General features: G+C 37.4%; 1 protein-coding gene across 10 annotated transcripts in view; it reads left to right on the forward strand.

Annotated features, from left to right (window-relative positions):
• LOC105489997 (N-acetylated alpha-linked acidic dipeptidase like 2) overlaps positions 1-25,087 on the forward strand; it is a 1,462,458-nt gene that overhangs the window by 852,736 nt on the left and 584,635 nt on the right. For all 10 annotated transcript variants that reach the window (XM_071091264.1, XM_071091263.1, XM_071091268.1 and 7 more), the window contains one exon: positions 1,716-1,989. In XM_071091264.1, coding sequence (XP_070947365.1) covers positions 1,716-1,989 — 274 coding nt within the window. The remainder of the gene's footprint in view (positions 1-1,715; positions 1,990-25,087) is intronic.

The following is a 25,087-nucleotide window of genomic DNA, read 5'->3' on the forward strand; positions in this document are numbered from 1 at the left end:
CACTGTTGACTGATCCAAGTAGATATTTAAAAAAAAAAAAGAAAAAAAAAAAAGAAAAGAAGAGGGAAGAAAGCATGAATAGGAGTAGCTTCACAAAGATAGGAGATAATTGAGAAACTGTTTTTATTGCATCTTCCTGTGTAGGCCAGCTTCTAAGCTGTGGTCTCAGACTTACCTTTTATCTCTTGTAATGCTTTCTTACCACTATTGTGCCTGCTTCTTATTTCTTTTCTAGGCATGTACTGTTGCAGGGGTGTCCAACCTTTTGGCTTTCATGGGCCACATTGGAAGAACACTAATTGTGTTGGGTCACACAATAAAATACGTTAACACTAACAATAACTGATAAGCTAAAAAAAAAAAAAATAAAAAATAAAAAATCTTTTTAAAAAGTCTCATAATGTTTTAAGAAAGCTTACAAATTTGTGTTGGGGCACTTTCAGCCCTGTCCTGGGGCCACATGCAGCCCATGGGCCATAGGTTGAACAATACAGTTTAGGAGTTGTTAAATAAACAGGGTCCTGGAGGAAATAAGCAAGAAAAATAATGTGATGGGCAAAAATAACAATAATATCAAAATAAACACTTAGATAATTGCTTGGATAGCAATAAGATTCTTTTAAGAAGGTACATTTTTGCCCCAAAAGGAAATTATTCCTTTTTGGTCCCTTTTTATTAATATTTCAGCCACGAAACTGAAAAAAAAATTATCTGGATTAAATTATTTTTATTAAGTTCTCATGTCTGATTCTGTTCTAGGTACTATACACAAATTTTTAACAGATTTTTTTCTGGTTTCTAGTATGTCATAAGCAAAAACAGTGTCACTGGATTATGGAATAGGTATAGGAATAAATATACGAAGTACAGAAAGTACAACACAAACAATTTCATATTGGTTTGGCAATCTGTGTTTTTGTTTTGATTTTATTGAAAACCGTGCTCATAGCATCATGTAATTTGGCATAAAATTTGTATCTAAAGAGCTCTCTCTGTATTATTTTAAATAGCAATAACTATATGTCAATCATATCATTTTACATGAAATCACCTTAACTATAACAAAGAAATGTCTCAACTGGAATGACACCTAGATTTTGGAATTGACTTTTAAGTGGATTACGTTGATGTTGATAGAAGGATCAGAACTAATAGAAGATCTAGTAGGCATTAATATCACTCTTCTCTGCAATGCCATAGAGCTGTGTTAGTGGGGTTTGTTTGTTTGTTTGTTTGTTTTTCTTTGGAAAGAGTCTCACTCTGTTGACAAAGCAGGAGTACAATGGTTCCATCCTAGCTCACTGCAGCCTCCAACTCCCAGGCTCCAGTGATTATTCCACCTCAGCCTCCCAAGTAGGTGGGACCACAGATGCATACCAGGACAACCAGCTAATTTATTTTTTAATGCTTTGTAGACAGAGAGTGTTGCTATGTTGCCCTGGCTAGTCCTGTGCTTAAGCAATCCTCCCTCCTTAGCATCCTAAAGTGCTGGAATCACAGGCATGAGCTACCACAATGGCCATTAGTTCTTAATTTAAGAAATTAATTCATTCTGCTTTGCTTTGTGTTTATGTTTCATGTGGTAGGGTCCTGTCTCATTTATCTTTCAGTATCCCACAACATGTATTAATATTGTTCATATATTGAGCAGTCATATCTCAAAAGAATAAAGAATTATCCTTTTAAAAAAAGTTTTCTTTAAAAATTTATTTCAGAAATTTGGTACAACTGTATAAAAGTGAAGATGACATGGAAATTTCAAAGAAGATTAAGACTCAGTGGACCTCTTTGGGCCTAGAAGATGTACAGTTTGTAAATTACTCTGTGCTGCTTAATCTGCCAGACCCTTCTCCCAGCACTGTGACTCTGAGCAGCAGTGGTCAATGCTTTCATCCTAATGGCCAGCCTTGCAGTGAAGAAGCCAGAAAAGATAGCAGCCAAGACCTGCTCTATTCATATGCAGCCTATTCTGCCAAAGGAATTCTCAAGGTAATATGACCATTTGTCTCTGTCATTTACAGTGAGATGGAATTAGAAAACAACAGCTTTCATCTAAATTGAACTAACTGGCAAGATGCAACATACAAAAGTAACCATTAAATCTTCTCAATGTGGAGGTGCCAGGAAAGAGAAGGACGATGTGGCCTTCCCGACCCTTTTCTTGTCATATTTTTAAAGTGAAGACATGTTAGAAAACTTTAATTCAAAGGTGTCGAATGTGTGACTGAGTCATTCACATTTTGCTCTGTCGATACAGTGCAAGTCTATTTCATTCTATGGCTTTGAAGAGGCAAAATTTAATACATTGATATAGAGAAAGGGAAAGAAATAGGGTTGTGTTTTGAGATTCTGTACACACAAAAGAAATTAAGTGGAAAATTGATATGATTATTAACACATTTAAGATTTGAAACACAACGCCCCTGCTTTCATGATGAAAAACACATGCGATAAGAAGCCAGGTGTGCATTATTTCTTCACCTTTTCTGGGTCAGCAGATTTATGATGCAGTGTTTTTTTTTTGTTTTTTTTTTTTTTGCATAGTAGTTAAGTGCAAGGCTTGTAGAGCCACATGGACTAGTTTTAAATCTCAGCTCTCCAATTAACCACCGTTACTTAACTGTGGGGAGGAAACTGGGGCTGATTTCCTCATCTCTGTATTGGAGTCAATAATAATTCCAACTCATAAGGTTGTTGTGAGAAAATATTAATATATGTAAATCTAGGAGGACAGAGCATAGCCTATAGTAAGAACAATATACAAGTTAGATACAACGTGTAATTTGGTCAACAGTTTCTTTTATATGGGAAAGTTTTCTAACTCTATGTAAAAGTATAATTTGAAAAAATACACAGGTTTTTTTTTTTTTTAATCAAAATGTATATTGCCTCATTTAATACCAATGAAATAATGTTATTTTTCTGACTGTTGTTAATAGCACAAATGTTTCAGAATCTAACTAATTTATTTATTTTTATTTTATTTTATTTTTTTTTTTTGAGACGGAGTCTCGCTCAGTCGCCCAGGCTGGAGTGCAGTGGCCGGATCTCAGCTCACTGCAAGCTCCGCCTCCCGGGTTTACGCCATTCTCCTGCCTCAGCCCCCCGAGTAGCTGGGACTACAGGCGCCCGCCACCTCTCCCGGCTAGTTTTTTTGTATTTTTTAGTAGAGACGGGGTTTCACCGTGTTAGCCAAGATGGTCTCGATCTCCTGACCTCGTGATCCATCCGTCTCGGCCTCCCAAAGTGCTGGGATTACAGGCTTGAGCCACCGCGCCCGGCCAGAATCTAACTTATTATTAAATTTGATTAATATATGGGATGTTTAAATCATTTTAAATTACTTTGCATAAATACTTGAAATAATAACAGTAAATGCTCGTTCCTAATAGATTTTGGGGGAGTGGGAGGGAGAGGCAGATTTTCTGGCAGTCCAGCATCGTTTCTATTCTGTATATATCATACTTTGACTTTTAGCCAAAGAGCTGCATATAACTATTACCACCTTGAAAAGTCTTACCATTAATTAAATTTTAATATAATAGTAAATGTCTGCAGTATTTCTACTGTAGGACTCATGTAATTTGATTTGATTAATATTATACTCTTTCTGGTAGGTAATAATGGTAACACACCTATATATTAATAAAAATAGAGGAAGGCAACTGTCACTCTTTCCTTGATTCAGAAGCTTCGGCCTTAAGCCAAGACTCTAAAAGTTACCCTGGTATTTTCTCTAAAACTCCTAACTCTGCCCAAGCCATAGGCATTTTCAACCTCTTCTTTATCCCAGTTTGCTCAGGTCATGCCTTCCCCTAAACAAAAGCATGTCTAAAACACAGAACATTCACAAAAACACCAGGAACTTGAGTGGGTCCTTGGAATCGTCCCCATCTCCTTGCTTTTCAATTTCCGCTGGTGAGCATTGATTATTCCTTGAAGAAGGAGATATGCAAAACTCATGAAACTACAACTTGCATCCTTATTTCCTTAGCATGGCTCTCTGTAATAACCCGCTGGGCCCAGTGGATTGAAGGTAGAATAACATTAAATAAATTCCTTAGATATGGGTTCACCACAAAAACCCTCCCTCAACGCTCCTGCGCTTTCGTATTATTATGCAGTTTCCACCCAGACCAAGGAAAGAGATATCCTATCACTGTGCAGCTTCCCAGAGCCCCTTATGGGAGCATGTATATGTTGGTCTTACTGTATAATGGGGAGATTCACTGGATCTGGAAAATTAAATTTCTATGACCCCTTTATACTCGGGACTTACTGCATAATAAGGGAGAGATGGGAGAGGAACCCTTCAATAACAATTTGTTTACCTTGGTTTAAAAGGGATATTGGCTGGGCGCGGTGGCTTACGCCTGTAATCCCAGCACTTTGGGGAGGCCGTAATCCCAGCAGTTTCGGAGGCCGAGGAGGATGGATCACCTAAGATTAGGAGTTTGAGAAGATCCTGACCAACATGGTGAAACCCCGTCTGTACTAAAAAAAATACAAAAAATTAGCTGGCCCGGTGGCGGGCCCCTGTAATCCCAGCTACTCCTGAGGCTGAGGCAGGAGAATCACTTGAGCACGGGAGGCGGAGGTTGCAGTGAGCCGAGATCGCGCCATTGCACTGCAACCTGGGCAACAAGAGCGAAAATCCTTCTCAAAAAAAAAAAAAAAAAAAAAAAAAAAAAGAGGGGGCAGGGAGGGTGGATATTAACAGATATTGTATACTTCTAATTTCTGATTCATACTCACCACCAGCAAACCCTCATAATAATGGAGGTGGTGGTGGAGGGAAGAAAGTCAGGGAGAAGATCACTTGGAAGAATCTGTTTGGCCCTAGAGTTCCAATATTGAGCAAATCCACTTTCCTATGATATTTGTGCAGATATTGGACACAGAGTATTAGACGTAATTATATGTTTGCTTTTTATATTTTATAAAAGACTAGGCTGAATCGCAAAAATGTTAATCACCCCCTTCATTCTAACCGATGATGCTGTAGGATGGATATGTAAATATTCTTCTCCCGTTATTTTCTTTATTCTTTCATACTTCTGCAATTAGATAGCCTCACCTTCAAGTGTCCTGCGTTCAAGTAGTGTGTAAGAGGAATAAATTTTTGGCTATTTAGTGTCCATTGTTAGACTCCTTCACACAACTAAATGTCATCTCATTTTTAATGTAAAATAAATTTTTAGTTTAAAATATATGTAATATTACTAATATGTAAAGAGGTTTAATATTTTAAGAAATAAGTTAAAAATGTGAATTTGCAAAATTCCATAGCTTCAACCTTCTTACTTTAAAAAACTGAGCCTATTCCCTTTCTTCTAGATATTTTTAGACCACACCAAATTCCAAGCAGTCACTGGTTGATTAGTTTATAAGAACCCTATAATTATGATTTTATTAAAATTAAAGTGTATTCATACCTGAAGTATTTTAATATCTTTTTCAAATTTAGTAGTCATTGTTTGTGAAGGTTAAGTTAGCCTCCATAAATTTTACTTGAGCACCATTTTTATTTCCTTGACAATTTCAAATCATCAGACCTTAGAAACTAGAAATGTGAATTCTAAGGATACTGATGGTGTTCTCCACCCCCAGCCCCTCCCTCTCCCATTTAGAATTATAAGTTATAAGGGAAGATTAGTTGTATTCTCAGCATTTTGGTTATGTGTTCGATATCTTTCGTAGCTGTCTTTTTAGATCTCTTTAAATGAAACAGTTGTTTTTCTTATCCAAATGTATGTGGTTCTTTCCTCTTCTTTATTTTTTCTTTTTCACTTATTTTTTCTTGTCAAGATAGGACACAAAAGAAGAAGCCAGTTTACTTAAAAACAATATATTTTAACTTTCAAACTAATGCACGTGTGTATGTGTCTATAACAATGGCCTTTTGTGTTGTTTTCTGGGCATGTTGTAGGACAATTTCAATTACAGCATTCGGGACAATTGGGAGAAGACAGGGTTCAGTAACACTTTCTTGCATGTCTCTGTCTTTCACAGTTAAGGCAATGCACACCTATTTCTAAGGATTCGACGTTGTATTGAAAAAGCCAATTTAAAAATGAAAAACTTGGCCGGGCGCGGTGGCTCACGCCTGTAATCCCAGCACTTTGGGAGGCCGAGGCGGGCGGATCACAAGGTCAGGAGATCGAGACCACGGTGAAACCCCGTCTCTACTAAAAATATAAAAAATTAGCCGGGCGCGGTTGTGGGCGCCTGTAGTCCCAGCTACTCGGGAGGCTGAGGCAGGAGAATGGCATGAACCCGGGAGGCGGAGCTTGCAGTGAGCCGAGATCGCGCCACTGCACTCCAGCCTGGGCTGGGCGACAGAGCGAGACTCCGTCTCAAAAAAAAAAAAAAAAAAAAAAAAAAAGAAAAACTTAAGATAACCAACCAGTGGTTTTATCTGTTCGCTGTCAAAGAGTACTCATTTATTTTTTACAAAGTTAATTATCTTTTCGTTTTGCTAGTGGAACTGGGTTGTTGTTTTTTAATGTCCCTGTGTAACCATATCTCTGAGAGTTTTCTACATGTTTATCTTAACAGTTATAAGTTTTTAAATTTCCTTTTATTTCACATAAAAGAAAATCAACCTCTACTGCAGATTTATGAAGTTATCCAAATATCCATAGTTCTAAGTGCTTATGTAGTATCCTCCCACCATTTGTAAGTGTATTACAACTGCCTTTTTTAAAGAAGAGTTAAAAAAAAAAAGCTTTTAAAATGCAGCTGTTAAAAGGGAGAAAATAAAGTTAACGGTAAATGTAGAAATACACTCCATGTTTGAAATATTTGGCCTAAACAAAAGGGATTGTTAAAGGAAACAAAATGCAATATGGATAAAACTAACATTTGTATTTGAAGAACATAATTTGAGAAATTAATTATGTAAATTAGATAAAGTCACTGTTTTTAAGATTGTAGTAATAATGCAAATCTATTATACTAAATACATATTGATTTAAATATCTATATCAAGAAAGCATGTGCTATTGATACTCTTTTCTTTTTTTTTTTTTTAGGAATTTTTCTTTTGTTTATTACTATGGATCCAAAGTACCAATAAATCCAGACACATAGTAGCATATAACATGTATTTGATAAATGAATGGATTAATGAATAGCAATGAAATATACATATTAGTTCCACATTACAGATGAAAAAATTGAAGCTCACATGGAGAGAGGTTGTCTTGACCAAATTTACATACACTTTAAGTAACACAGCCAATATTTCAACATTCATATTTCTTTTCCAACTCTCGTTACCCAATAATGAAGAAGTCCATAGTCGCATTGCTGGAAAGTGGTAGAATATAAGTCCTTATTTTAGGGTTCAGGGTCCATCTCCTGAGTTTCCACCATAAAAACCACTTTCTAAAGTCATAGTTAAATAAATCGGGTTTCCTGCATATTTTGTACAGCTTATAAGCCTTTTTTTTAAAAAATTTATTTATTATTATTATACTTTAAGTTCTAGGGTACATGTGCATAACGTGCAGGTTTGTTACATATGTATACTTGTGCCATGTTGGTGTGCTGCACCCATCAACCCGTCAGCACCCATCAACTCGTCATTTACATCAGGTATAACTCCCAATGCAATCCCTCCCCCCTCCCCCCTCCCCATAATAGGCCCCGGTGTGTGATGTTCCCCTTCCCGAGTCCAAGTGATCTCATTGTTCAGTTCCCACCTATGAGTGAGAACATGCGGTGTTTGGTTTTCTGTTCTTGTGATAGTTTGCTAAGAATGATGGTTTCCAGCTGCATCCATGTCCCTACAAAGGACAGAAACTCATCCTTTTTGATGGCTGCATAGTATTCCATGGTGTATGTGTGCCACATTTTCTTAATCCAATCTGTCACTGATGGACATTTGGGTTGATTCCAAGTCTTTGGTATTGTGAATAGTGCCGCAATAAACATACATGTGCATGTGTCTTTATAGCAGCATAATTTATAATCCTTTGGGTATATACCCAGTAATGGGATGGCTGGGTCATATGGTACATCTAGTTCTAGATCCTTGAGGAATCGCCATACTGTTTTCCATAATGGTTGAACTAGTTTACAATCCCACCAACAGTGTAAAAGTGTTCCTATTTCTCCACATCCTCTCCAGCACCTGTTGTTTCCTGACTTTTTAATGATCGCCATTCTAACTGGTGTGAGATGGTATCTCATTGTGGTTTTGATTTGCATTTCTCTGATGGCCAGTGATGATGAGCATTTTTTCATGTGTCTGTTGGCTGTATGAATGTCTTCTTTTGAGAAATGTCTGTTCATATCCTTTGCCCACTTTTGGATGGGGTTGTTTGTTTTTTTCTTGTAAATTTGTTTGAGTTCTTTGTAGGTTCTGGATATTAGCCCTTTGTCAGATGAGTAGATTGCAAAACGTTTCTCCCATTCTGTAGGTTGCCTGTTCACTCTGATGGTAGTTTCTTTTGCTGTGCAGAAGCTCTTTAGTTTAATGAGATCCCATTTGTCAATTTTGGCTTTTGCTGCCGTTGCTTTTGGTGTTTTAGACATGAAGTTTCTGCCCATGCCTATGTCCTGAATAGTACTACCTAGGTTTTCCTCTAGGATTTTTATGGTATTAGGTCTAACATTTAAGTCTCTAATCCATCTTGAATTAATTTTCATATAAGGAGTAAGGAAAGGATCCAGTTTCAGCTTTCTACTTATGGCTACCCAATTTTCCCAGCACCATTTATTAAATAGGGAATCCTTTCCCCATTTCTTGTTTCTCTCAGGTTTGTCAAAGATCAGATGGCTGTAGATGTGTGGTATTATTTCTGAGGACTCTGTTCTGTTCCATTGGTCTATATCTCGGTTTTGGTAACAGTACCATGCTGTTTTGCTTACTGTAGCCTTGTAGTATAGTTTGAAGTCAGGTAGCGTGATGCCTCCAGCTTTGTTCTTTTGACTTAGGATTGTCTTGGAGATGCGGGCTCTTTTTTGGTTCCATATGAACGTTAAAGCAGTTTTTTCCAATTCTGTGAAGAAACTCATTGGTAGCTTGATGGGGATGGCATTGAATCTATAAATAACCTTGGGCAGTATGGCCATTTTCACGATATTGATTCTTCCTATCCATGAGCATGGTATGTTCCTCCATTTGTTTGTGTCCTCTTTGATTTCACTGAGCAGTGGTTTGTAGTTCTCCTTGAAGAGGTCCTTTACATCCCTTGAAAGTTGGATTCCTAGGTATTTTATTCTCTTTGAAGCAATTGTGAATGGAAGTTCATTCATGATTTGGCTCTGTGTTTGTCTGTTATTGGTGTATAAGAATGCTTGTGATTTTTGCACATTAATTTTGTATCCTGAGACTTTGCTGAAGTTGCTTATCAGCTTAAGGAGATTTTGGGCTGAGACAATGGGGTTTTCTAAATATACAATCATGTCATCTGCAAACAGGGACAATTTGACTTCTTCTTTTCCTAACTGAATACCCTTGATTTCTTTCTCTTGCCTAATTGCCCTAGCCAGAACTTCCAACACTATGTTGAATAGGAGTGGTGAGAGAGGGCATCCCTGTCTTGTGCCAGTTTTCAAAGGGAACTTTTCCAGTTTTTGCCCATTCAGTATGATATTGGCTGTGGGTTTGTCATAAATAGCTCTTATTATTTTGAGGTATGTTCCATCAATACCGAATTTATTGAGCGTTTTTAGCATGAAGGGCTGTTAAATTTTGTCAAAAGCCTTTTCTGCATCTATTGAGATAATCATGTGGTTCTTGTCTTTGGTTCTGTTTATATGCTGGATTATGTTTATTGATTTGTGAATGTTGAACCAGCCTTGCATCCCAGGGATGAAGCCCACTTGATCATGGTGGATAAGCTTTTTGATGTGTTGCTGAATCCGGTTTGCCAGTATTTTATTGAGGATTTTTGCATCGATATTCATCAGGGATATTGGTCTAAAATTCTCTTTTTTTGTTGTGTCTCTGCCAGGCTTTGGTATCAGGATGATGTTGGCCTCATGAAATGAGTTAGGGAGGATTCCCTCTTTTTCTATTGATTGGAATAGTTTCAGAAGGAATGGTACCAACTCCTCCTTGTACCTCTGGTAGAATTCAGCTGTGAATCCATCTGGTCCTGGACTTTTTTTGGTTGGTAGGCTATTAATTATTGCCTCAATTTCAGAGCCTGCTATTGGTCTATTCAGGGATTCAACTTCTTCCTGGTTTAGTCTTGGAAGAGTGTAAGTGTCCAGGAAATTATCCATTTCTTCTAGATTTTCCAGTTTATTTGTGTAGAGGTGTTTATAGTATTCTCTGATGGTAGTTTGTATTTCTGTGGGGTCGGTGGTGATATCCCCTTTATCATTTTTAATTCCGTCGATTTGATTCTTCTCTCTTTTCTTCTTTATTAGTCTTGCTAGTGGTCTGTCAATTTTGTTGATCTTTTCAAAAAACCAACTCCTGGATTCATTGATCTTTTGGAGGGTTTTTTGTGTTTCTATCTCCTTCAGTTCTGCTCTGATCTTAGTTATTTCTTGCCTTCTGCTAGCTTTCGAATGTGTTTGCTCTTGCTTCTCTAGTTCTTTTAATTGCGATGTTAGAGTGTCAATTTTAGATCTTTCCTGCTTTCTCTCGTGGGCATTTAGTGCTATAAATTTCCCTCTACACACTGCTTTAAATGTGTCCCAGAGATTCTGGTATGTTGTATCTTTGTTCTCATTGGTTTCAAAGAACATCTTTATTTCTGCCTTCATTTCGTTATGTACCCAGTAGTCATTCAGGAGCAGGTTGTTCAGTTTCCACGTAGTTGAGCGGTTTTGATTGAGTTTCTTAGTCCTGAGTTCTAGTTTGATTGCACTGTGGTCTGAGAGACAGTTTGTTATAATTTCTGTTCTTGTACATTTGCTGAGGAGTGCTTTACTTCCAATTACGTGGTCAATTTTGGAATAAGTGCGATGTGGTGCTGAGAAGAATGTATATTCTGTTGACTTGGGGTGGAGAGTCTATAGATGTCTATTAGGTCTGCTTGCTGCAGGGCTGAGTTCAATTCCTGGATATCCTTGTTAACTTTCTGTCTCGTTGATCTGTCTAATGTTGACAGTGGAGTGTTGAAGACTCCCATTATTATTGTATGGGAGTCTAAGTCTCTTTGTAAGTCTCTAAGGACTTGCTTGATGAATCTGGGTGCTCCTGTATTGGGTGCATATATATTTAGGATAGTTAGCTCTTCCTGTTGAATTGATCCCTTTACCATTATGTAATGGCCTTCTTTGTCCCTTTTGATCTTTGATGGTTTAAAGTCTGTTTCATCAGAGACTAGTATTGCAACCCCTGCTTTTTTTTGTTCTCCATTTGCTTGGTAAATGTTCCTCCATCCCTTTATTTTGAGCCTATGTATGTCTCTGCGTGTGAGATGGGTCTCCTGAATACAGCAGACTGATGGGTCTTGACTCTTTATCCAGTTTGCCAGTCTGTGTCTTTTAATTGGAGCATTTAGTCCATTTACATTTAAGGTTAAGATTGTTATGTGTGAACTTGATCCTGCCATTATGATATTAACTGGTTATTTTGCTCATTAGTTGATGCAGTTTCTTCCTAGCCTCGATGGTCTTTATATTTTGGCATGTTTTTGCAATGGCTGGTACCGGTTGTTCCTTTCCATGTTTAGTGCTTCCTTCAGGGTCTCTTGGAAGGCAGGCCTAGTGGTGACAAAATCTCTAAGCATTTGCTTATCTGTAAAGGATTTTATTTCTCCTTCACTTATGAAGCTTAGTTTGGCTGGATATGAAATTCTGGGTTGAAAATTCTTTTCTGTAAGAATGTTGAATATTGGCCCCCACTCTCTTCTGGCTTGGAGAGTTTCTGCCGAGAGATCTGCTGTTAGTCTGATGGGCTTCCCTTTGTGGGTAACCCGACCTTTCTCTCTGGCTGCCCTTAAGATTTTTTCCTTCATTTCAACTTTGGTGAATCTGGCAATTATGTGTCTTGGAGTTGCTCTTCTCGAGGAGTATCTTTGTGGCGTTCTCTGTATTTCCTGGATTTGAATGTTGGCCTGCCCTACTAGGTTGGGGAAGTTCTCCTGGATGATATCCTGAAGAGTGTTTTCCAACTTGGTTCCATCTTCCCCCTCACTTTCAGGCACCCCAATCAGACGTAGATTTGGTCTTTTTTACATAATCCCATACTTCTTGCAGGCTTTGTTCATTTGTTTTTCTTCTTTTTTCTTTTGGTTTCTCTTCTCGCTTCATTTCATTCATTTAATCCTCAATCACTGATACTCTTTCTTCCAGTTGATCGAGTCGGTTACTGAAGCTTGTGCATTTGTCACATATTTCTCATGTCATGGTTTTCATCTCTTTTATTTCGTTTATGACCTTCTCTGCATTAATTACTCTAGCCATCAATTCTTCCACTTTTTTTTCAAGATTTTTAGTTTCTTTGCACTGGGTACGTAATTCCTCCTTTAGCTCTGAGAAGTTTGATGGACTGAAGCCTTCTTCTCTCATCTCGTCAAAGTCATTCTCCGTCCAGCTTTGATCCATTGCTGGCGATGAGCTGTGCTCCTTTGCCGGGGGAGATGCGCTCTTATTTTTTGAATTTCCAGCTTTTCTGCCCTGCTTTTTCCCCATCTTTGTGGTTTTATCTGCCTCTGGTCTTTGATGATGGTGATGTACTGATGGGGTTTTGGTGTAGGTGTCCTTCCTGTTTGATAGTTTTCCTTCTAACAGTCAGGACCCTCAGCTGTAGGTCTGTTGGAGATTGCTTGAGGTCCACTCCAGACCCTGTTTGCCTGGGTATCAGCAGCAGAGGCTGCAGAAGATAGAATATTTCTGAACAGCGAGTGTACCTGTCTGATTCTTGCTTTGGAAGCTTCCTCTCAGGGGTGTACTCCACCCTGTGAGGTGTGGGGTGTCAGACTGCCTCTAGTGGGGGATGTCTCCCAGTTAGGCTACTCAGGGGTCAGGGACCCACTTGAGCAGGCAGTCTGTCCCTTCTTAGATCTCAACCTCCGTGTTGGGAGATCCACTGCTCTCTTCGAAGCTGTCAGACAGAGTCGTTTGCGTCTGCAGAGGTTTCTGCTGTTTTTTTTATTGTTTACTGTGCCCTGTCCCCAGAGGTGGAGTCTACAGAGACAGGCAGGTTTCCTTGAGCTGCTGTGAGCTCCACCCAGTTCGAGCTTCCCAGCAGCTTTGTTTACCTACTTAAGCCTCAGCAATGGCGGGCGCCCCTCCCCCAGCCTGGCTGCTGCCTTGCCGGTAGATCACTGACTGCTGTGCTAGCAATGAGGGAGGCTCCGTGGGTGTGGGACCCTCCCGGCCAGGTGTGGGATATGATCTCCTGGTGTGCCTGTTTGCTTAAAGCGCAGTATTGCGGTGGGAGTTACTTGATTTTCCAGGTGTTGTGTGTCTCAGTTCCCCTGGCTAGGAAAAGGGATTCCCTTCCCCCTTGCGCTTCCCAGGTGAGGGGATGCCTCGCCCTGCTTCAGCTCTCACTGATCGGGCTGCAGCAGCTGACCAGCACCGATGGTCCGGCACTCCCCAGTGAGATGAACCCAGTACCTCAGTTGAAAATGCAGAAATCACCGGTCTTCTGTGTCACTCGCGCTGGGAGTTGGAGACTGGAGCTGTTCCTATTCTGCCATCTTGCTCCCGATACTCTTTTTAAAAACTCATTATATCAGTATTGTTATAATTTTCAAAAGCAACTTCTAGGTGGATATTATATATGCATATAGAATACCTGCACATATTTTATATTCCTGTTTTAGGTATATTACTGAAACTCACATATTCTAATAGCTAAGTCGCTGGTGCTTTCTCTGTATCACTTTAAATCATTCCCTAATTCAAATCAAGCTTGAGTGGTTGCTGCTGAGGATTCAGGCATGCCTCCTTTTTGATTCTGAGTACATTGTGTTTGCATGAATTTCTATCTGGCAGAGCCATTAACAAGTTCTTAAATTATTCTAGTCTGACTGCCAGCAAAGCTTGCCACAACTTTTTGCTTTTGACAAGGTTATTTGTAGAAGAGGAGTGCCCCTTTTCTTTGAAGAGCTGTCATGTCCATTCATCATAGGACCGTTTTGTATAAGCTTCCAATTTGTGCTTTCTGGTAACTGTCTAAACAGCATTTCTGATATCTGAGATCTACTTCAAAAACCTACTTAGTGCCAGCATGATGGATGGTGTACTTTACAACTTCTTTGTAATTCATCGTGCACTAGAAAGGTGACATTGTTTACGCCATCATAATGACAGGTGGGTCAGTAAAAGGGTCCTAAGGAGAGTTGTCCTGTCAGATGCAAAATACATAATAAAATGGAGACATAAATAATTTAGCATGTGTAAGGTTAGCTTCAGGGAATAAACAGTGATTTATATTTTTATTAAAGGGTGAATATCAACTATAATATTATCATGGAGTTAAAGACATTGGTAGTGAGTGCTGAAAATGTCTAGTCAATTTTGTAAATAGAACATACGACTTTTATGCAATTTCTATGCAATTATTTCTTTTGTCTTTTGTGAAACCCTGGCAGATGCAGAAAACTAAATCACATATTAATATTTGCTATATGTTGGTCAGATTGGTTCTGCCGTGTTGTTGTTGAGCAGGGGATTTTTCTCATTTACATACATTTTATGGATTTTGTATCTTTTCCTTCTGTAAAGCTTTATTTTTTTGTCTGAAAGATAAGCCAAATAATGCAGTTTTATAGAGAAATTTATTTTTAAAAACTAATTAACTGTACAGAAGCTCTATTATTATGAAGATATGTGTCCCTACCCTATTCCGCAGAGAGCAGAGTTCAACAGCCCAGACTAGCATCCCTTCTTAATAGGTGTGCAAATGTAGGGTGGTCAGGTCAATTCTCTAGGACTCAGTGTTCTCATTCATATAAGGGGAATAGTAATAGTAACTTTAATGGTTTTTGTGGGGAATAAATGATATAAGCCATGTAAAGAGCCTGACAGTTAGTACTCTATCAATGTTAGCTATTATTATCCTGTAGAAAGTCGACACATTTAAATGGGAGAAATTAAGAAACTACCAGAGCACCAGAACAATATATCAAGATTTGAAAGAACAAATTTTATTGTATTTATCACATTATCTAAATATAATCATCCTGTCTTCTGTTTAACATGACAAATATGAATCATTAGGGAAGAAAATGCCTATGCCAGTATGAATAAAAATAAACTATACATAATGCCCTGATCATATGTTTAATTAAAACTGAAAGCTCAAAAAAATCACAAATGAAATGTTTTATTCCTGAATGCAGAATGATAAATCCTGTTGAGTTGGACCTGAAAAGCATTGCTTGTCTTTATGTGTAAAATGTCAATTTGTAGTGCCTTAACGTATGAAATCTGAACACTGTATCAAATATTTTCTCAGAAAGTCTTAAAGAGAAAAAAATATAAACACTGCATGGAATCCTTGCAGTCAGATGCCTATTTTCTCATAGCTAGAAAAACTTGGTCTTTCTCTTGTATTTTGAATATTTTCAAAGAAAAGCAAAATTATCAGCATTATGGCAAAAGGCAGAGCTATATGTATTTGGCTCTGAATGATTGCTGTTATAGAGAACAATATCAGTGAGCTAGGGAAGTGGAATGGAACTGTAGTACTTAAACTTTTGTTTTCTGGATGGTAAGATGAAGCAACTATCTCACCAACAAAGAAATGTGAGCTTCCAAGTTTTTTGTTTTGTTGTGTTTTGTTTTTTTGAGATAGTGTTTCTCTCTGTTGCCCAGGTTGGAGTGTAATGGCGCGATCTCAGCTCACTGCAACCTCTGCCTCCCGGGTTCAAGCGATTCTCCTGGCTCAGCCTCCCGAGTAGCTGGGATTACAGGCATTTGCCACCACGCCCCACTAATTTTGTATTTTTAATAGAGATGGGATTTCTCCATGTTGGTCAGGCTGTTCTTGAACTCGAACTCCCGACCTCAGGTGATCCACCTGCCTTGACCTCACAAACTGCTGGGATTACAGGTATGAGCCACTATGCCCAGCCCAGCTTTGAAGTTTTCAAATGGTGACAGTGGCTTTGTATATTATCAGTCTCCCTTATTTTTCTTTTGTAAAATCCATCTATTGGCAACAGTGCACGAGTGTGAGATAAATGACTGTGAATGCAGCTGTTATTGTTATTTTTTTTTAATCTGCATAAAGTCCCTTGGCCCAGTGTGACCTTCTATTTCTCATTTCATGAGCTCCGTTCACTAACCAACTAAGTTAACATAACAATTCCGTAATTGCTTCTTTCATTTTTTAAAAAAATTCATTTTATTGTATTTTATTTATTTATTTATTTATTTTGAGACACAGTTTTGCCCAGGCTGGAGTGCAGTGGTGCAACCTTGGCTCACTGTAACCTCTGCCTCCCTGCTTCAAGCAATTCTCCTGCCGGAGCCTCCCCAGTAGCTGGGACTACAGGCATGTGCCACCGTGCCCAGCTAATTTTTGTATTTTTAGTAGGGATGGGGTTTCAACATGTTCACCAGGCTGGTCTGGAACTCCTGACCTTAGGGGATCCACCCACCTCAGCCTCCCAAAGTGCTGGATTACAGGCATGAGCCACCGTACTCAGCCCATAATTGCTTCTCTCATATTTGAGAATAATAGCCATGGGGTTAGTTTCTACATATTTAAGAAGATATATCTTTTCCCTGTATTTAAAATTTAGACAGGAACATTTTCAAAAAACTTGATCTAACACAACATATTGTACTCAGTTAAATATTTGTTACAGAGAGTACATTTTCTACCCGTGAAAAAGAACAAAAGCCTATTTTACAAAATAATAGCTTTAAAGCAAAGGTAGCTAAATTCAACTAAGTGGTTAAAGCACAGTGGACTCTTTTCCCAACTTCATTACAACACATGTGACATTTTTAGTGAGAAAGTATTTGGATGCAGATTTTTAATTTGACTAAAAGTTATTTCTAAAGATTTTTAATCACTGTAATTACTATTTGACAGAAAAGTCCAGTGTTTTCATTTTTATTTCCGATTTGATTTAGGCACACTACTTGCAAAGTTAAGTGATAATGTAATTTTCTTATCAGATGTATGTTTTAATTTATGTAAAATGCCTGTATTTAAGTATTTTGTTTCAAATAAGACTTACCTCATTTCAGCAGATGCTGCAAATTCAGTCTTTTCAGAACTAGAGAGATCTGTGGAAAAGTTGGTTCTTAAGTTTATGCAGTGTTTTAACACATTAATCCAGGAAAATGCTGTCATATTAGTTTCATAGTCTCCAGGAAGAATTTTCTTGAAAGAATTTGCAACTCCTTCAATACACTTACCTTAATAAGTTGAGTATCATCTATTAAATAAAGTGCCCCATGATTATTAATTTGTTATTCCTTATACTTTAATCTGATACTAAAAGATTAACTGCCTAATGTAGAATATAGCCAGCGGGGTCTCACTAATATAACAAGAAACATTCAACTTTCAGCAAATACATCATACCTTTTTTACATTAATCTCAGGGGACCCAGTGGTAAATAAGAAAGCTTTGGACACTGCTGCATGCAGCTGGCAATATAATAAGAGAAACTGGCATTTAAAATTGCTTGGCTTGATGCTGCTCTAAAAACTAGCAAGTTATTTACATATCTAATCTCCAGTTTCCTCATCTATAAAAATATCTACCGAATATTAATGTTCTGTAGATAGACTGGAACAATTGATTCAATCTACTTAGTAAAATGTCTAGCACGGGGACATGAATGGTTAAGTATTTCTTTTCTTTTCTTTTTATATCATGCCATAACAGTTCTGTATGCTTTAATCCTTTCCACAACACACACACACATACACACACACACACACACACACACACACACACACACACACACACACATTCTATACTCAATTTTCTAATAGCTGGAGTTTCCTATGAACCACCTTTTGCACTTATCTCTTTCTTGCTATTATCTGCTTTTATGGAGACTTCTCCTTGGACCAAGGCCTAACTAAGCACAAGCTTTAACCCCTCTCTCTAATGCATAACTGTTTTCTGTTTTCAACCACCTGCCAAAACGTCTACTAGTGTTTTGTTCTACTGCTTTAGAAGGACACACACACACACACACACACACACACACACACACACCGTGCGCACCAGCACAAACCAGATTATTTCAGCTGGTTAGTTGACTTTTTGCATCTTTCCCTATTCTCATGATCTCCCCGCACAGTTCCTCAGGAAACAATGCCCTGTTGGTCGTTTGAAATAAATTATGGTGAAAATCTTTAAAACATAGAAATTTGCAAACGCTACACATCAGGACTTTTTTTTTTCACCCCAAGAACCATTTTCCTAGCATACAGCTGCCCAGCATTCAACCAGAAGCAATGGACTGGATTGCCAATTACAGCATGGTCATAATATTAGGGTGGAATGGACAGAACCAAGAACACTGCCATGGGGTAGAAAGTGAGAGTGTGCTCAGTGCCCACTTCAGGTCCCCTACCTCTTTCATCTAGGGCCGTAGAAGCCACTCAAAATGTAATCATAATATTTAAAGAGGCAGGGAATTTCTTTCAGATTTCTCAAGGTCTGAAATGGGAAGATAAAGTTACCTTCTCGACAGAACTAATGGAAAATCAAGAGGGAAGTTATCTTTAAAACTTATCTCAAGTTATTTTGAAATACAAACCTTCTTGGGATACTTCTGGCTCTTGGAACATTTTGCAAAATAGCTATTGACCTTCCATCCTGCTCCTCAAGCTATTGGGACTGACTGGCTCACAAGCCTTCTGCCTGAACTTTCAACGCAGCAACCATGTCTCTCCCTTGCCCTCCACCCATACCATAGGAGAGATGATTGACTTTCACAATTTCATTCTAGGACCCCTTATCTCTGGAACAATCAGCTAGCATGGTTGTTGATTATTTATTTTGTGTCTTATGATAGTTTTATTCCTAGTTTGCTTCAGGAAAACACAATAAATATGTTAACCATGGGAAAACTGATAAAGTTGCAGAAGCTCCCATGATCATTTATTAGGGACTTTCATGGTAACATACATGGAGTAAAGCTAACCTCCTTTACACTCATTTATTTTATTCATTCTCATGTTGAGAAAGACTAGTCTAGATTTACTTTCTCTATACCTCTTTTTTCATTTCTAGGATTTGTCAACCAAATGGGATCAAACAGTTTTAGTCTATGAACACTAAGTCTTCTTTTTGGTAAATGTTGAGCAACCAACCAAGATACTGTCACCTTGTTGAGCTGCACGTTAGCTCAGATTTACCACCCAACTGTTGTTCTTTCGTTCTTTGATAGATTTTCTGAAATTTTATCCTTATCCAATCCCATCCCTGTAAAAATGCATAACTTTTTATTTCAACATTTACTAGTCATGTTTTACTCCTCAGCATGTGTGATGCCTCTGTTTCATTTGGTACAGTTCCTCATTCCTTCAAGGACTATGTACTTACCGCTGTCTAAAAAGTTATTCCCCAGGTCTGTGTATGGCTTCTCATCATTTGGATGTGAACTTCTTAGCAATGTCTTCCCTGACTTCCCCTAATTACTCATCACCCTCTATTACAATACCTCTATTTTACTGTCTTTGGGGCATGTCACCATTGAAAGTTTTCTGAACTGTTGATGTGTTTGTTTACTTTTTGTTGTTGTTGTTGACCTCTCAGCAGGAGAAAGTAATCAATAGGAAAGGGACCTTTTGTAACTCATTGCCTCCCTATCTTCAGAAACCGGAATACAGTGTATCACATATTACCAGAAAATGAAATAATTATCTCTTTAATACCCTCTTTCTTGGACTTCCCTAATTGTTTTCTCCTGTTTTTTCTTCTGCTTCTCTACATATTTTTTCATAATCTCTTTTTTAAAAGATATATTTTTGCTTTTAAAATAACTCTGTGTAATATAAATAGCTAAAGGAAAGATGCTATGGCCAATTATGTTGTATTTTTAAATGCTGACCAAATAATACAAAAGAACAGCTATATAATCTCTAAGGTACTATTTATTAAATTCTGGAAAATGTTTAAAGTTTTGCCTTTCTTTCTGACAATCTACAATTTTTTACTCTAGCCTGAAATATTAGATTAAATTTGCATTATTTTTTTCTGTTGACTTTGGAGACTATACATGTAAAATATGGAAATGAAATCCTGACAAAACTGTTTCACTTTAGCCAAATTTCTATTACAATAATTTTAACTTTTTTTGTCCTTTGGATGTACATTATATGTTAGATTGTAAAACTGAAGACATTTTGCAAATGTATTAAACAACTAATGTATGCCAAGGCAAGTAGCAACTCTGGCTTATCTTTGATATTTGTGCTATTGAAACATAGCCACTGTGCCCCAAGCACTGCATTTCGTGTATCACTGTAGCAAGTATATTTTTTCAGCAAGTGTACATATTGCAGTAAAGAAGAAGTGATAAAATTGTGAAGTCACCCTTTTATCTGGTTCTTTACAACAAAGACAGCAAAATTGATTGTGTGTGTTATGCTTAATTCTGAATTCAGCAGGAATGCACCAGTCTAGTCCACTAGCTAGTGTCCCTTCTAATTGATTGGAGGTCCATTTTAACTGACTAGAACTTGTGCTATACTAGTTACTAAATATTTTAAATATCTCTCCTCTTGTGCCAATCCTTGTCTAATTGGTCTTGATTAACTGGAACACTATTTTGAGAAGGAGCTTAAAAAGATGCTGATTGCTTAGTTATGTCTGCCACAGGAGTGGGGGAAGGCAGTGTTGGTTTTCATGCTTCAATACATTGTGGTCTTCATGATAATGACCATGATGGAAAGCCATTGAGTGAACTCGAAACAGAAGTACTAACATAATTCTAATAATCTTTGAATTTTGAAATCTTTATCAATACTAAGTTTCTAATGATTTTTAGAAAGAAAGAAGTAAACATGGATGATCATGGTGATGTTACAAGTTTTTAATAAACATAAGCACTTTAATTGAAGTAAATTCAAAGCTAGATTACATATGATAGTAGGCAATTTCTAAAGCAGAAACTTGTTTTTAGGTGAGCAATACTTGTGATAGTATTGTACTTTGTCATTATCAGAAATGCTTGGGTTTATCATTTCTGAACTTGAGTAGAAAATTACTGTTTTAGTCAAAGCAGGCTTTTCAAACATTTTGTACATTGTGAGTCTATCTTAGAGAACTAGAAAGGCTCAGAATGATTGATTTGGTTGAAAATGTCAAGTCTGAAAGACTTCAATGCATTAATCATTTCATACGCATGAATAATTTTTGCTGCCTCAAGGTGGAGAAGAAACATGGCACTGGAATGTTCCCCAGTGTGGAACCCCAGCCACCCACAGAGGGACTGCACCGGGGACATTTTCCTGACTTAGTTAATTTTAATTGCGGTTTTATTTATTGTGTTTAGCTGATTGTCGGAAATGATAATTCTGCTTTTCTTTTAGTTACTCTTCTGTTGCTTCTGCTCAGAGTGGTTTTTCCATTCCTATATAGATAGGAATGCAATTTTCCAAAATCTAGTACTCCTGAAGCAAACATCTAGCCTACTTTGTGATGTGTTTAAAAATCTTTACTATTGATAATATTAGGAGAAAGCAAGAGAAAAGATATGACTATCCTGAGAGTCTCACATTTTTAATTCTATTGGAATGAATGTAAAAGTGATTGTGTTGCCTTTGCCAGAAGTCTTGTGGTCTCAAGAGTCACAGGGGATGCGGAGTATGAACTTTGGGGTGTGGAATTCCCTACCTGGTAATTACATAAATAATTTTGCTTTGCTTTGACCATGTAATGTGTTAGACATTAGGTTTCTTTTGGACACAATGTTTTGTCCTTATGTAAACTGTTAAAGCTATTAATCATTTAACTGGTGTTTATTTACTATCGACTTCACGCTGTTTTAAGTGCTTGGGATAAATCAGTGAGGAGAAGAAAGATCATAGCCCTAGTGAAATGTAAACATTGTATAAGGAAGAGACAATCAACATAATAAAGAAGCAAATTATGTGTGTGTACACACACACACACACATATATATAAAATACATAAATAAATGTATTTAGCTAATTATTTAGTTATAGTTAGACATTGAAGCATGCTAGCTAAAAATAAAAGTAGAGTAAAGCAAATTGATAGTGCTGTTTAGGAGTGGGGTGATTGTAGTATTGAACAGGGTGGTTATAGTTGCCATAATAGCTGAAATTTGAAAGAAGACCTGAAAATGGCAAAATAATGAGTCAAATGAATCCAGAAAAGAGGGTGTATTTCTAACAAAAAGAAACAGCTAAAGCCAAGACCCTATGGGACATATAGAACTCCAGCTAGTTGTTGTAGTTGTGTAAGGGAGAAAGTGGAGAGTAATAGGCAGGACCAGCTACATAATTTGTAGACTCAATGTAGGATAAAAATGCAGAATGCCTTGTTCAGAAATTATTAAGAATTTCAAGATAATGACAGCAAAGCATTAAACCAAGCAGGGAGCCTTTTAAAGCACAACCTTTGTGCAACTGCACAGGTCACAAACCTCTAAGGCCAGCCCTGGTAAAAGAGATTAAGTCATAGCGCAGTATGAAGAGAGGATTATGTAGGGCACAATAGGCCATGCAAGAATTTTGACTTTCATTATCATCCATATTGGGTCCCAATGACCTAATTCACTGTTGTATCTCAAAACCTTCATTTCACTAATGAGGACACTGAGATCCAGAAAAGTTCATTTACTAACCCAAGGTTAGACTGCTAAGTTTTTATTGAATCAGCTCTGCACCATCTGCTTAATCCTCAAAAGGGCCCCTGCCTTTCCATTTACCTTCTACTGCCTTCTCTAGTATACCTGCTTTCTCTTTGGCAAAGAATCGGTAACGATGTGATGACAAATTATATGGGGATGAGTCCGGATTATAGAGTCAGGCTGTCTATCTTTGAATTACTGTTGTACTATTTAGTAGCTCTGTGACTGTGAAAATGTTACTTACCATCTCCTTGCCTTGATTTCTTCATTTGTAAAAAGGGGGGATGATTCCAGTAACTTATCTCTTCTCTTTGAATTGTTGTCATGATTAAAGATAATAATGAATACATAATACCTGTAACAGTGCTGGGTATATAGAATGTACTCAATAAAAATATTTGTTTTTGGTGGTGGTGGTTCTGGATCTCTCAATAACTGAAAAAAAGTTTATGTATTGATTTATTATTTTTTGTCTTGCACCATCTTCTAGGGAGTCCCTAGCTAATTTCAACACATCTTGTCTCACTCTAAGCTCCAAATACAAATCTCTCTCTCTCTCTCTCTCTCTCTCTCTCTCTCTCTCTGTCTCCATTAAGTGATTTATGGTTCTTCTTTTTCGGCATTAACTTCTCTGTTTGGATATATGCCCATATTCATTCATTCATTCATTCACTTATTTTATTTAGTTCCTATCATGTGCCAATAACTGTTCTTGGTGCTCAGAACAGAAATATTGCTGTGGCCACTGTGTGAATATATGAAGGTGTCCCTATGTGTCTTTATCTGCATATCCCACATCTGTACATAAATATGTATTCAAATATATATCCATACAGTATTATTATATGATATTTTTCTAATCAACTGCAATCATAGTCCACCGGAAGCCTAGTTGTTTTGTTATTACCAAACAGTATAGATATCTCATTTTCAATGAATAATATAGCTATCTGACATAAGGTGTGTAGAACCATTGTATCAAACAGATTTATATAGTTCTATCCGAATTACCTTTGTGATATCACTAATTTTGGTCTAGATTCAATGTTTGTTTCTATCTAGTGTGATTATTGACATTTAGGGAGTACAACTGAATAGGAATTAGTTAATTATTGAGTTTGGAAATAGCTATTCCTGTTTATTTTTTGTATGCCTATATGCGCAAGTTAAGCTTGATCAGTTTGTAAAGTTTTCATTTGTTTATTGTTTTTCTTTATTGATAAGGTAGACATTTTTTGTTTCTTGGCATTATACTCTATTTTCTCCCAAATTTTATTTATTACCTGAAAAAGTATTTTTTTGTAAACTAAAATTCTAATAGAAGATTAAATCTTTCATTTGTGAAAAGTTTGATATTTAAAATAATAGAAGATTATCTATATTAGAAGAAATTAATGTGAAATAGAAATGCATGATTTTATTCCCTTTGCCATATTAAATAATTTGACACAAAATATCTTTGAATCATTTTACTCTACCTGTTTTTTTAAAAAGGTATAAACTTAATATTTGCATTTATTCTCTATCACTGATGATAGATATTTTTATTTTTCATTTAAATTACTTATAATATTTCTCTCTCACATAGGTCACATATATCTCAATGTATATAGAATACTCTCTGGAAACAAAAATCATTGTGTTGGAAGTTATTTTTTATTAGCTTCTAAGTAGCTTTGTTCCTCCCAGTATAAAAGTCTTATTTTGAGCTGAGTGAGAACTTTAGGGTAACTAAGTAATATATATTCTAGGGCCCCTCTATGGATTGACTTGTGTCTTCTTTCCCAAAATTCATCCATTGATCCCAGACCCTCCAGTGTGACTATATTTGAGGACAGCCCCTACAAGAAGGTATTTAAGGTTAAATGAGGTCACAAGGGTTGAGTCCTGATTTGATAAGATTGGTTTTATTGCGGGGAGCGGTGGCTCACACTTGTAATCCCAGCACTTTGGGAGGCTGAGGCGGGCAGATCATCTGAGGTCAGAAGTTTGAAACCAGCCTGACCAACATGGAGAAATCCGTCTCTACTAAAAATACAAAATTAACTGAGTGTGGTGGCGCATGCCTGTAATCCCAGCTGCTCAGGAAGACTGAGGCAGGAGAATCGCTGGAGCCCAGGAGGCGGAGGTTGCCTGAGTCGAGATCGTGCCACTGCACTCCGGCCTGGGCAACAAGAGCAAAACTCGGTCTAAAAAAAAAAAAAAAAGTTAGTATTCTTATGAGAATAGATACCAGAGGGTTTGCTCTCTCTCTTTCGCTCACTTTTTCTCTGTGTGTGTGTGTGTGTGTGTGTGTGGTGTGTTTGCCATGTGAGGACATTGTGAGAAGCTGATTGTTCACAAGCCAGTAAGAGAGCTATTGCCA

Source organism: Macaca nemestrina, chromosome 2 (genome assembly GCF_043159975.1).
Source record: "Macaca nemestrina isolate mMacNem1 chromosome 2, mMacNem.hap1, whole genome shotgun sequence".
NCBI classification, from domain to species: domain Eukaryota; kingdom Metazoa; phylum Chordata; class Mammalia; order Primates; family Cercopithecidae; genus Macaca; species Macaca nemestrina.